At 35.0% G+C, this 13,485-nt stretch overlaps 2 protein-coding genes across 2 annotated transcripts in view; both read left to right on the top strand.

Moving 5' to 3' along the window:
- Positions 1–13,485, top strand: part of LOC134848523 (vigilin-like) — a 352,291-nt gene that overhangs the window by 137,013 nt on the left and 201,793 nt on the right. The gene's annotated exons all lie outside the window — the stretch shown is intronic.
- Positions 162–11,657, top strand: LOC134847843 (serine/threonine-protein kinase Sgk2-like). Its single transcript, XM_063865077.1, has 4 exons — positions 162–1,105; positions 1,619–1,899; positions 2,012–2,254; positions 10,920–11,657. Exons 1-4 carry the CDS (start codon positions 566–568, stop codon positions 11,329–11,331), a joined length of 1,476 nt encoding a protein of 491 aa, XP_063721147.1. The 5' UTR covers positions 162–565; the 3' UTR covers positions 11,332–11,657.

The raw sequence follows: 13,485 nt of genomic DNA, 5'->3' as shown, positions 1-13,485 counted from the left end.
TTTGGGTGCTGTCAGAGTACACTCAAAGGATGCAGCTATTATTTCCAATGTATGCGGTTTTAATGATTTGTCATAAATTTGAAGCACCGGAGGTGCGTTACATGCTAGTTATCATTTACTTATAAGTAAAGTTTATGCCGTATTCGATTGTCGTCAAACATTCCATCTCACAATTTAATGCTTTGTGTTCTCATTTTAGAGCTTATGTATTCAGATTATTCAATAGATGAATAGCGTTGTGATGACTCTTAAAGCTCATTAATATTACGCACAATAGACAAAAAATTGTGTCAAATTAAATTTTATCGCTTGATGGCAAATTTGTCTGTTATTTTGAGTGTGTCCGAAGTTAAAGCTTGTTTATTTGCTATTGTGTTTCCTGTTTTAATCACAATCAAGATTGGATTGGTATGAGCACAATCATTTGTTTGGCCGCAAAGTTGTGAAGAACACTTGCTTATGCTCATTTATAAACTAAATAATTAGAACGCATTGTTTTTGCTAGAGGTTTGGACTTGATTCAGTTAAAATAGTTTGAGCTTAGACATAGTTACCTGACATTAAAATGCCTGGCGAAGAAGAAAAAGAGTACAAAATTGTTAAAGATGACTCTGGAAAATACGTGTCCTATAAGGTATACGTGAGGCGAGACCAAAACGATGCATGGTTTGTTCTTCGTAGGTACAAGGAATTCCGATATCTCTACGACGAATTGGTGAAGCAATATCCTCAAGCCAAACTGAAAATCCCTCCCAAGAAGATTTTCTTCAATTTTTCTCAGTCAACGATCAACGAAAGGATAACTGGTTTGAATAACTTAGTTACACAAATTCTTTCCGATCAGGAAGTTGCAAAAGAAGCGAATGTTCGAGAGTTTTTGCAAATTGACGCTAATCAGCCTCTACAGCCTGGAGAACATCCGAATGCAGAGGAACCACCAGTTGTAGACCCCGATGCTGATTTATATGCTGAGAAACTGGGAGCTACATACAGCCGAAAATACAAACCATCAGATTTTAACTTCAATAAAACGATTGGCAAAGGTAGTTTCGGCAAAGTTTATCTGGCTACCATGAAAGAAACTGGCGAAGTATTTGCAATCAAGGTGACTATGATAGTTATCTTTGGGATAAATTGTTCACGAATGCTCTTGTGAGGAAAAAGCTATTAATATTTCGATTTCCCTGTAAATTGTCATTTTTTTGTTGGGTTACATTTTCAAAAAGAAATTTATAGACATGAAATTCTTTCAGGCTTGAGCAAGAAGTTTGTTTTCCACTCTATTGCATAAGCTTACGTTTTTTATTATAGTTTGCCGCAATTCAATGAAATACAGTTCATACGGGAAGACTATTTTTATTGTGATTAGAATTTCTTAATTATAATTCAGCAAGGTTTGCAGTATTGATTAATGATCTTATCGTCTGAATTTTTCAATGATATCTCAAATTATGTTGAGCGAGTTGATAAGGTTCTTTCACAAAATATTACCCTTCACAATTTGTGTTCAAAACAAACATATGTGAGGTCAAAACATTTTCTGCCAGTTGCACAGCATCCATATACCCTTGTTTTTATTATGCCTATATAAGTTTGGCGTCATCATATTTAAATTTAGGTGCTGATGAAGAATAAACTGAAAAGTGACAAGGAACGAAAGCATCTGATGAGTGAGAAAAATGTGTTGCTGAACAACTTGAAGCATCCCTTTTTGGTTGCCCTTCACTACTCGTTCCAAACTCCGAACAAATTGTACTTCGTGCTCGACTATGTCAATGGCGGAGAGCTGTTCTTCCATCTTCAGAAGGAAAGGCGCTTCTCGGAGAACAGGGCCAGATTCTACGCCGCTGAAATTGCATGTGCTCTTGGCTATTTGCACTCTAGATATGTCATATACAGGTAATATTGATAACAATTCAGACGATTTGTGGCAATTTTCCGAAAAGTTTTTACATGTATGGGGCTCAAAAGTTGTAGAAGACATTTCTATTGCGAATCATATTTATTTTAGAGACTTGAAGCCAGAAAATCTTTTACTGGACCGATACGGACACATTGTCATTACTGATTTTGGACTGGCGAAGGAACAAATGGACCAAGCTGAAGGCCACTGCACCAGGACATTCTGTGGAACCCCGGAGTACCTGGCGCCCGAAGTTTTGTTGAAGCAGCCGTACACCTATACTCTGGACTGGTGGTGCCTAGGTAGTGTGCTGTATGAAATGATATTCGGAGCGCCGCCTTTCTATGACAGGTTAGATAGAACTCATTACCCCCTAGTCTGGCCGAACTGTATAATTAATCTTGTTTAAACAACCAAAGCTGCTTCGATTAGTCAAGCGAACTAGAGAATTGGCTATTTCATAACAATTGTGTGGGTGTAGTAGAACTTCGTACACCTACGAACCGTTCTGGAAGAGCTCTTCTAATGCTGTATTCAAAAGTCTCTCTAAACGTATATTTATAGAACTAACGTCTGTTTTCTTGTATCTGATCAGAATACATCGTTAAAGACACCCACGTTTTTTGAAGTAAAATTATCTGAAAAATGTATTATGGTAAATTTCATTATCTTGATATCATTATTAAAGCGTGTAAATAACTTCCCTTTGCAGAGTAGCTGAGCATAAACAGAGCGCAATATCATCTACAATGCATCTTGTTATTATAACCCCGTGAACTTTTATTCCATGACATTGAGAATTGCGAAAGTTCTGAATCGAGGATTCGTTGTTAGGCCAGAACGGGCGTCTCCGTTACATTATATCTCTTAAATAATTTTGAAATTTTTCTCCAGTCCAAAACAAAAATTCGTTAATAAAAGTACATGTCGCAATATGTGTGCAATTAATTGCCCGCTGGTAAATGATTTGCAAAAGTTTCCCATCGTTTAATTGATTGGTTGTTAGCTAATTTAGTGCACGTACGCGGCGAAATTAAATTGTCATGGTGTTCGGCAAATAAGATGACAGCTCGTTAGACGGCAACCGCTTTTGATGGGACTTCAGACGACGCTACTCACAAAATCCTCAATAGTATTTCTCAGAAAAGTAAACCGCTTAAATTCGACCAGCTTACTTAACATGTTTGAACGCTCATTTGTCGTCTTAATGAATTGTCATCTTTACACCTGGCACTATGTTTTATTACAAGTCGGCTTGCAAGTATTGTGTTGTAATACAAGACCTTAATTTTTTCTAATCCAAAACACGAATAAAAGTGCGCTTTTGGTGGCATTTTTGCTGTATAGTTTTGGGTGCTCGATTGCGTCGACTTAGTTACATAATGTTACATTGCTTGAAATAAGAGTAGCTTTTCTATTTTGGCGCTTTCAAAATTTTTTATGACAACAATTTTTTTTTCGGCTTAGCTGCCGCTTGATAATTTTACTGAATGTTTATTTAACTCTTGAGATTGTGTTTTCTCGGCACGCTTTCTTTAATTTGAAATTTATTCGAAACAAATGTATGACGGTTTTGTAGATCTAGTTTTTTTGACAGTTTTTAAGAGTCGATGACTTATATATAGGTCATGATGATTTTTTTCCAGAAGAGGTCTGAAATTTTGATCAGGCTCAATCATACTTCTTCGCGGTTTGACTCAAGTTCATTTCAAGTTCATTAAATGAACTTGAGTTTTTCAAGTTCATTTCAATTTCTTTGTTCAAAGGAAGGCAACTCTAATGCCCGTCTTCTTTCAAGTTCATTTCAATTCCTTTTTTCAAAGGAAGGCAACTCTATTGAGCAGTGTAAAGGTCACAAGAAACGTGATCGACTTCTAATTTCGAAAATAGAATTGAATTTTCTGATTTGCAAGCGAAATAAAAAATTTAGTTATTGATCCAGTTCATTCAAATTGGGTTAATTTTATCAAAAAAGTGTCAATTTTCGTTGAGTATTACAGAAGTTCCAAGAGCTTTAAGACTTTAAATTTCAAGTCAATACTTTTTGCTCTTTACATGCGTTCATTGACTCTTTTCCAACCCTGTTGGTTATGTTTTATTGCATTAGTCTCATTTTTGTGGTATCGCAGGTGATTTTAAGATCGGCTTCGCCTCTGTGTGTAATAATTTACCCGAAGATATATTACATCTGATTACCAACTTGGTTTGTTCCCCTACTCGCAATTGAACCTTTCGTCAAGCTGATTATATCAGATCCGGTTTATCACATGAGGTTTTGAACTAAACTGATTCGTAGATGTGAATAATGCAGTTGCTGTATTTTGCTATTAATAGTCGAGGAAGGTAGTTTAGACTCTTATATAGGTTGTGATGCTTTTCGTTTTTTTTTGTTGTTTTTTGTTCAGGAAAAATCTTAAATTTTATTCTGGCTCAAACTTAATAATTCGCGGTTTGACTTTCGATTTTTTAAGTTCAGCTCATTTCTTTTGTTGAAATGGAATCTTAATTCAGATTTCCAAGTGAAATAAAAAAAATGACCTATTGATCCAGCTTTTTTGAAGTTGGGTTAATTATAGCGAAAAAGTGTCAATCATAATTTGATCTAGATTTTCAATTAAATTTAAGGGCGTCTTTTTTTTTCCTTGAATTTCGAAATTTGAGATTTTTCAAAAATTAAGTCAATTTTTAATGCTTAATTGCGCTCATTGACTCTTCTCCAATTGTCTGTAGGCTATGTTTTATATCTAAAATGAATTGTTGTATGTATTTTGTACCGCAGCTTCGCCTGTGTTAATTGATTGATACCTGAAATACTTGAATGGAAATTGTTCCAATTAGTGACCCGTGGTATAAAACAAATTTTTTTCGCTATCTTGCATCATTTGAACGTAAGGTAATTCAACATGCGCTAGCTTGTGTTCCTATTTAGCCTTGAGATAAGCAAGGGTATTTATTGCAATCAGTTTCTTCATTTTTTTTTACCGTTAGCAACTTCGTCCTGATGGTACCTTAGTTCATAGTGAATTCAAATTTTGTACCAGCTCGATCACTGCAGCTGTTTTTAGCCTTTTATAAATCCGGCCGAATCGAAATTTGCTTTTCACATTGGTATGGTTCACATCTTTTCGGTATGAAGGGTTTCTGCTCAGATTTTTTTTTGGCTATGTTACCGTTTGGTTATTATAAACTCAAATACGATCACCCATCTGGCGCAGAGGTAAAACAACTGCTTCAGGCGGCAAAGGCTTGCGGTTCGAATCCGGCAGGGCCCTTTTTAAAAAAAATTAAACTAGAATTTTTGTGCTTTTTCGGACTATCGTCCGTCTGTCCATTTTTGTCGGCTCAGTTCCCGTAGCCCGATGGTTCAGCTTTATTGCAAGTTGCTGTAACCCCCATACTTGAGACTACAAAGCTCGGGAGTTCGATTCCTGTTTGGACCTGTTTTTCTTGCACATAGAAATTTTTGGCTAATTTAGATTGTCTGTCTGCTTATTTTTGTCTACTCAGTTCCGCAGAGAGGATATTTTAAGAAAATTTGGCTTATGTATAGCATTCTCAAAGCTCCTTGTAGAGTTTGTAATGGTGCATGCAATTTTGTTTCAGATAATTTGGACTTTTGTTGCAGTTTTTTTTCGACAAATTTTTTTTTTTTTTTTAATTTTAATCATAGTCATTCATGTGTATCGCAAGTGGTGCGAAGCTTAGCTTAGCCTCTTTGTCAAATCACTGCCGCTTAATCATTCTCGCTCAACCTTTACCATCCATTGCGGCTAGAAATTATCTTGCGGATTGGAGATATGAGCATTGGACAGTTACAGGGACCACTCTAGAATGTACCACGCAATCAAGCACCAACAGCCCAAATTGAGCAAAAGCAAATCTGGAATCTGGCTGTCCGAAGAGGGGAAATTGGTTCTGAAACAGCTGATGAACAAAAACCCGAATGAACGTCTAGGAGCCCACGGAGGCGTGAACGAGGTGGAGAAACATCCCTTTTTCGCACCATACGAGTTCTCAGCTTTAGAGAGCAAACTCTTGAAACCGCCGTTTATTCCGAAAGTTAGCTCAGTCTACGACTGCTCAAATGTGGACAAGATTTTTATCGAGTCGCCAGTGGGAAAATCAGTGGACTTGAATGCATCAATGATGGCGAACGTGTCATCTGCTAATACTGGCAATTCATTCCAAGCCTTTTCTTATGTTCGACCGATGATAAAATGAAGATCAAAAATCACAAAGAATAACAACTCTCATTTCGTGATTAGAAGAAAATCTAGAATAACCATCGATTTAAAGCATAGAAAAATAACCATGTCCTTTTCTTATCGTTTTCAATTAGTTATATACGTGCAGCAATAAAATTTACTTTAGGTATATACCTTGAATTACCTTTTGTAGGGAATGGTTTCTGATTATCTAAAAACCTTTAAAAGCTCAAGAGCTGTTAAAAATATACAGACAGTATTCACTAATAGTCGAACAGAACAGTCAAATAATGGCACTTGGTGGTTTAAATTGTCTGTAAAAATCAACCAATCAGTGCTTCTTTTCCTATAATTGCACCGAGCGAAATAAACATTTAATAAAAAGCTGTTCATTCCTAACTAAAAATACTCAAAAGGCATCAAAGTTTCAGCTAAAGAAATATAGTGAGAGCTGACAAAGTTTGCTTGAAAACACTCGATTGCTGCTAGAACTCGTGTCTTCTTCAACAATTTGCTTTTTTTTTGTTCCCTAAGTTAACAGAAATCGACAACGATCTTTTTCTCACGCTGAATATTTTCTGGCTTAAAAAAAAACAGATCCCAGCCGGATTCAAACCCGCGGACCTTTGTTTTCATGGGCACGTGCGTTAAACCTCTTTGCTATATGCGCGGATTTACGCTTTGATTTTGATTTTATATGTAGCGAAGTGTCGATCTATACAAATGAAATTTGTAAAACTATTTGTTTATATAAATAGAAGTATATATTTCGATTTAAAAAACGCTTGCTAATTTGCTTTAATACAGCTTTAATATAAGACTTACTTGGAATCACAAGATAGCATCTCAGCCAAAAAAAATTTGCCAATGCCACTTGTTGAGACCACTATGCGGTTAACAGAAGACCACTTCGGTTGACAGAAACCACTTCGGTTAACAGAAAAGTTAACTGAAATTTCAATAACCGGCTAAACAAGTTCAGCCATCGGTTTTTAGATAACTATATTCAAGCTAATAGTGACCTGACAAGTAAGCTGAATTTTTAGTTAGAGTATAATTAATCTGATTTTTTTTGCCTCCTCCAATGTTTTTCGACAGCGTTTTTTTTTGCAGAATTTTGGTTCAGGTAAAGCTCTTATTTATATTTCTGCCAAACGGTAAGACTTTTCATCTTCCATCTTTTGTGAGCTAGTTGGGCTCATTTCAAGTTTTTCTTTCCCCCTATCTACAATTGTATCTTAAAACCGTTTTGAATCTCGCTCTGAGACGACTGAAAACTTAATCTAGTCTTACGGCGCTCCTTCAAGGGACGTTTTTAAAAAAGAATTCCTAATTTGTAATTCGTTTTCGTAATGACTTCTTGGAAACAATTTATTATGATTGTTATTTTTTAACGGGATTGCCGCATAGTGGTCTCAACAAGTGGCACTGGCAAAAAATTTTGGCTGAGATGTTATCTTGTGATTCCAAGGAAGTCTTATATTAAAGCTGTAATAAAGCAATTTAGCAATCGTTTTCAAACTGAAATATATACTTTTATTTAGTTCAACAACTAGTTTTACAAAAGTAATTTGTATAGATCGACACTTCGATACATATAAAGTCAAAATCAAAGCGTTAATCCGCGCATATGGCGTAGAGGTTTGACGCACGTGCCCATGAAAACAAAGGTCCGCGGGTTTTAATCCGGCTGGGATCTGTTTTTTTAGCCAGAAAATATTCAGCGTGAGAAAAAGATCGTTGTCGATTTTTTGTTTGACTTTTGTAGGCTGAGTTGCCACAACGCGGAATTTGCCAAGGGTGCGAGCATTTTTACCACAATTGAAAAGCCTTCCAATGTATTTGTTTCGTGCAAATAATTGCGTTCCAAGTAGTTTAGCTGATATTTTGATATATTTTTCATTTACCTTTGAACCAAAAGTCAAGCAGGGATCAAATTTTGGACTTTTTTCTGAAAAAAAAGAAATGATCTGCAAAAGTCTTGACTTCGTTCATTGACACTTTTAAAAAAGAAATCACTCGAAAGCAACTCCTGTTGTTTAATTTGAGCGCTCATTTTTTTCATATAATTTGGCAATGAAAGTTGCCAATCCGATTTGTAGTTGAAAAACTGCCTTGTCTACAGAAGTCAGTGTAATAGCAGAATAGTTCAAAACCTGAAGAATCCTAACTTGATTTGTTAATATAAAATTGTTTGCAAATGTAACCGAAAGGAACAGTTATAATTAATTCATTTATAGTACACTATTAATGCTTAAGAAGAATAAATTCAAGGCAAAAATAGAAGGATTTGCTTTCCGACCAAAACTTCTATGGTTAAACAACCGAGTGGCCATTCCTCAGATGGCGTGAACGTCATTTGAAATGTTCCACAGAACCTAACAGCGAGGTAAAAAAAATAAGTCTGCTTTTCATAGCTTTGGTTAGTTAATCGGTTGTTTTCCGGGCCGCGTTCTGCTCGATGACATTTCTGCTGTGTACTTCTCCGTTTTAACGCAATCACCGCTGGAGAAAATGCACGGAGAATAACAATAGATATAGAAGCAAATCGGACATCGAAATTTCTTCTTTTTTGAACTTTCTTCTTTTTTTTTCAACCTAAGTCGCAAATATTGTAGCGCTGCAATTGTTGCAACAAAATATATTCATTTTGAAAGTGTTCATTTTGATCCAGCTATTAAGTACAGCCAATGCTGAGGATATTAACACAGACTATTATTTTACAAATAGCACTTTAGTTTCAAGGAATCATGGATCTGTAGCGTAGAGGTAGGGAAGGAGACCTGCAGCAAAATAAGAGGGTTCGAACCTGGGCAGGGTCGGATGTTTTCAATGAACTTTTTCGTATACTAGTATAATTGCGTCCACTCGATAAATTGAAGCATGTTAGTTGGTAAATTTCTTTTTTCAAATTGACTGGTACTGCTAATGCGTCCTAATTGGCTTGCTTCACTTAGCAATTCTATAGACTCATAATTGGCGTGCGTCACTTATGAAATTTTGTAAACTCAATGTTTACTCATTCAAATTTTCCCAGTAGAGTTATCGGTCATATTTTTGCTTGTGTATGCGAAGTGTAACTTCGCCTCTGCGTTTAAAATAACAAGGTACGCTGCATTTTCCGCACTGTTTGTATTTTTGCTATCGAACTCAGTAGTTTAATATCAGTTGATCAAATGAAAATGCAGTTAAACTTTCAAAAAACAGAAGCCTCAACGCCAATTAATTGCATGTAAAGAGTTTTTAGTTCAAAAATAAGAGGTGGATGCTCTTATCTTTGAAAGTGTATTATAGTTTTAAGACTTGCCTTTGGAATAAAAAAATTAACTTAATGACCGAGTTTTCTATAATTGGATTAATTTTATTACTCTTGCGATCAGCTTAGTGTGATATTACGAACCTTCTTTTTTTCTAACCTAACTCGCAATTAAAATTGTTCATTAAAAGTTCATTTATTTGGAAATTTCAATGTAGCATTGAAAATTGCATAGCATCCGTTCTCTGATAACGTTTTGGCTAGTATTTCGTAGGAATTAAGCTTCCGTGGCTGAGTGGTTAGTGTGTGTGTCTTAAGAAAATTATGATACTTAAAAATATCAACGTGACGTATTTTTTCTTCGAAATATGAAATATGGCCGGTTACTGTGTAAATAGCAGAGAATGTTCAGACCATAGTCTTAAAAAATGTGTAGTGTGATAAGAAAAAGATCTGAACAAAAAAATAGAAATTAGGTATATTCGACAGTCGTAGTCAATTAGGCCAATTAGAAAACAGTTTTCATAGAAGATAACTAAAGAAAGGAAAAAATCATAAAATTTTTTTTTTAAGTTTCATAAATTTTTAAAAATTTTTCTTAAGAAAGTAACTTAGCTCTGGTAAAACTAAGTTTTCACGGCTTAAATAAGCAATATTAAGCATGCACGCTGGCCTTGTTAGTTCGAAATAAGGCCAAAATCAAAACTTTCAAACCGGTTTTTCTCGGCACAGAAAAAAATTTCTGAAATATTTAAATGTCGTTCGAATCACGACTTAAAGGGCTTTAATGTGATCCAAAGATAGCACTCGAACCATTTCGATGATTATTGGTGGTACCTGATTTTGCGTAGAAAACAAAAAGAAAAAAACTAAAACACCCTAATATAAAGTTCTTCCGCATTTTTCAAATAGTCGGAACAAAAATGATCAAAAAAAATTTTTGGTTGCCTTGTGCATAGAATCTTTTCCAACTTTCTGTTGGCTTTGTTGTGCAAGTTCATTCAGTGATTTTCTGCATAAATGTGCGAGTATTTTTTTTCTGCCTTGCTGTGGTAAAGTGATTGTTATCTCGCTTTGGGAATCTGGAGGCTCAGGTATGTTTTTGAGATATGCGATGACATTTTTGAATCACCAGATCGTTTTTCCTAGTGATTTTTTTGATCGTATGCAATGCTTGACTTCACTGTGTGTTGTACAAAAGGCATCATTGAAACTTCTTATACTTTAAAGGTCTTGCTCTGATAGTTAGTCACTAGATATCCGAAGAATGAAACAAAAATGGAATAAAAACATCTATTTCAACGATCGTTTCGATTTAAAAAATCAACAAATACCTCGTCGCATATTTATTAAAGAAGCGAGCTTGTGAGCATTATTATAATGCGATCCATTTTTTTCCAAACCAACACGAAAAAATGGCTCATTTTGTGATAATTTTAATGCATATCCTTACCAATATCATTGTCAGTTAAATAGCATGTGTTTATCCTTCCCGAATAGCAACCAAATAGCGTGTGTTGAGGGCTTGTGTATAACAGGCTGTAAAATGTTTTAGGGATCATCCGAGAATGTACGAGGCCATCAAAACGCGTGAGCCAAGATTGGAAAAATCGAGCGTGCAACTGACAGAGGAAGGCAAATCAGTTCTGAAACAGATGCTGAACAAAAACCCAAAGGAGCGTCTGGGCGCGAAAGACGATGTGAAACAACTGGAACAACACCCGTTTTTCAAGCCTCTTGACTTCGCGGCCTTGGAACACAAATTTATCAAGCCTCCATTTGAACCTAGAGTGAGAGGCGACGATGATGTGGCTAATATTGACAGGGAGTTTGTCCAGATACCAGTCGGGGAATCGGTGAAAGGGGAATCTAATTTGGAAGTTAACGTGACGTCTAGTGACAAAATTGACGCAAATAACTTTGTATCATTCACCTATTCCAGACCATTTGACGAGCATCTAAATTAAATTAAGATGTCTTCTGCTAATTTACAGCTACAAGAAAACAAACAACTTCTTATCAATCTATCGCCTTACTTTTATTAGTTCAATTTAAAGATTATTTATTGTACTCCAGATCTAGTTTTAGAAGCTTTATCAATTAAGTCAATGGTGCTCATCTTTTATCGGAATATATAAATTTGAGATTTAATTTATTAATGATTTAACTTAGACTCTATTCTGAATTTGAAACTGTATTTGGTGGAAAACTTGTTTAATCGAATTATTATTTTCGCTGTTTCGAAGTGTTAATGAACGAAATTCAATTTCAATGTCAAAAGGATTTAACGTGATATTTTTTCTCCAAAAATTGAAAGTTGTCAAAAAGTCCGTCATTATGCTTAGAAACATTCAAAAATTTTTTATAATTAATTCAAGTTTCTGTATGAACAATAGCTATCGTAAGTTAAATCTATTTTAGCTTAGTTACAGTCAATGTAGTTAATTTTTTCCCAGCTCGTATATCAGCTAAATTTTTTCAGTTATTTTTTAGTTGAACAACTATTACGGAGTAGGAAGGGACCACGTTGTAGACTATTTCACGTCGCTCTGATTCTATATAGACATTTACGCATTCAATTTTTGTGCTAAATTGTGTTCATTTTTAAGCGTCAATGAGCATAGTGAAAACTCTTATATAGGTCGCGACGATTTTTTCCAGTAAAAATATATAGGTCGTGGTGATTTTTTTGTGGAAACTCAAATTTACTTCTTCCGGGTTTGACTTTTGATTTCTTTTCAAGTTCATTTCAATTTTTTTTGTTCAAAGAAAGGCAAATTCCTCTATCAAGCCATGTAAAGATCACGAGAAACATGATCGACTTCTAATTTTGAAAATGGAAATTAACTATCAGATTTCCCAGCGAAATAACAGTTTCATCTATTGATCCAACTTTCTCAAATTGGGTTAATTTTAACAAAAAGATGTCCATCATAAATTGTTCTACAAATTCAAAGAGCTTTAAGGCCATCTATTTTTATCTTTGAAATTAAAAAGCTTGAGATTGTAGAAAAAAAATAAGTCATTGTTTCAATTTCATTGCGTTCATTACTCTTTGCAACTCAGTTGGCGATGTTTTCTGTTTACTGGCATTCATTGACTCTTTCCCAAATGTTTGTTGGTTGTGTTTTGCTGCTGCAGTCTCATTTTCTGTGGTGTCGCAAGTGATTCGAAGATTGGCTTCGACTCTGTGTATAATAACTTATATGAAGTTATATGGAATTTATATTCTATCTGGTTACCTTTACGATAACCAAGGGTATAGCAATCGGGCTCTAGACTTTTTCCCGGCCAATAACTTTAATCACATGACTCGTCTGTAGCGGACTTGTGGACTCATCTCTAGAGGAACCGTGTTTCATAATTTGATCAAAGTTTTCGGCCCACTTAGTCTGAAAGTAACGAATACGCCTGGGACTGCAAAGGTCCTGGATTCGTATCTAACCAAGAACTGTTTTTTTTTCGAAGGGAAATGTTCTATTTCAAATAAAATTGTCGATCAATTGCTTGTTTGCTTTTCTTTTGTCGGCTTAGTTGCCACATCTTGGAATCATTTTTTTTGCTGTGCACTTTTTTATGTTTCTTTTATTGCTCGAGTTAATCCTGCAATTTGCAATTTTACTTGCCTTTTTTGTTTTGCTTGATCATTCTATTTGGCACAAAATAGTTATGCCTATTTTTATCGCTTAGTGTCCTTTGGGTAGTTTCAAGGGAAACACAATTTTTACGCTCCCCTCCTCGTTATATTTTAACAACTCGGTTTAGTGAATAAAAAAATCTGATTACTAGGTTTCGGCTCATAATATATTGCCTTAAAGGCATATTTTCGAGTCGTTTGAGGAGCAAAAATATTTTCATCTAAACATTCTGATGGAGGATTTGAATTTTTTTTCGAGTTTTGAGTTTTTCTAAAAAAAACATTTTTGTTCCGCGCCAGTTAAGTCTACGAAAGAGTCGTCAGCTTCGTAAATTTTATTTCGATGTTCCTTTTACTCTCAATTGTTTTACTTTTTGATTTTTTTCTTGAAAGGAGTTTTTATTCAAGACAAAATAAAGATAAATGTAGGAAAGTTTTTGGTAGATTAATTTTCGATACTTTTTCTACGGATTTTATCTTCTTG

Source organism: Symsagittifera roscoffensis, chromosome 6 (genome assembly GCF_963678635.1).
Source record: "Symsagittifera roscoffensis chromosome 6, txSymRosc1.1, whole genome shotgun sequence".
In the NCBI taxonomy this organism is placed as follows: Eukaryota; Metazoa; Xenacoelomorpha; order Acoela; family Convolutidae; genus Symsagittifera; species Symsagittifera roscoffensis.
Note: the sequence above shows the minus strand (reverse complement) of the source record. Positions and strands in the feature narration are given on the sequence as shown.

Bases quoted from the DNA above. Each gene is read 5' to 3' on its own strand.
- LOC134847843 (XM_063865077.1), top strand. From the start codon at position 566: ATGCCTGGCGAAGAAGAAAAAGAGTACAAAATTGTTAAAGATGACTCT. The intron at 1,106-1,618 runs GTGACTATGATA...ATTTAAATTTAG, and splicing joins GCGAAGTATTTGCAATCAAG to GTGCTGATGAAGAATAAACT. The intron at 1,900-2,011 runs GTAATATTGATA...TATTTATTTTAG, and splicing joins TCTAGATATGTCATATACAG to AGACTTGAAGCCAGAAAATC.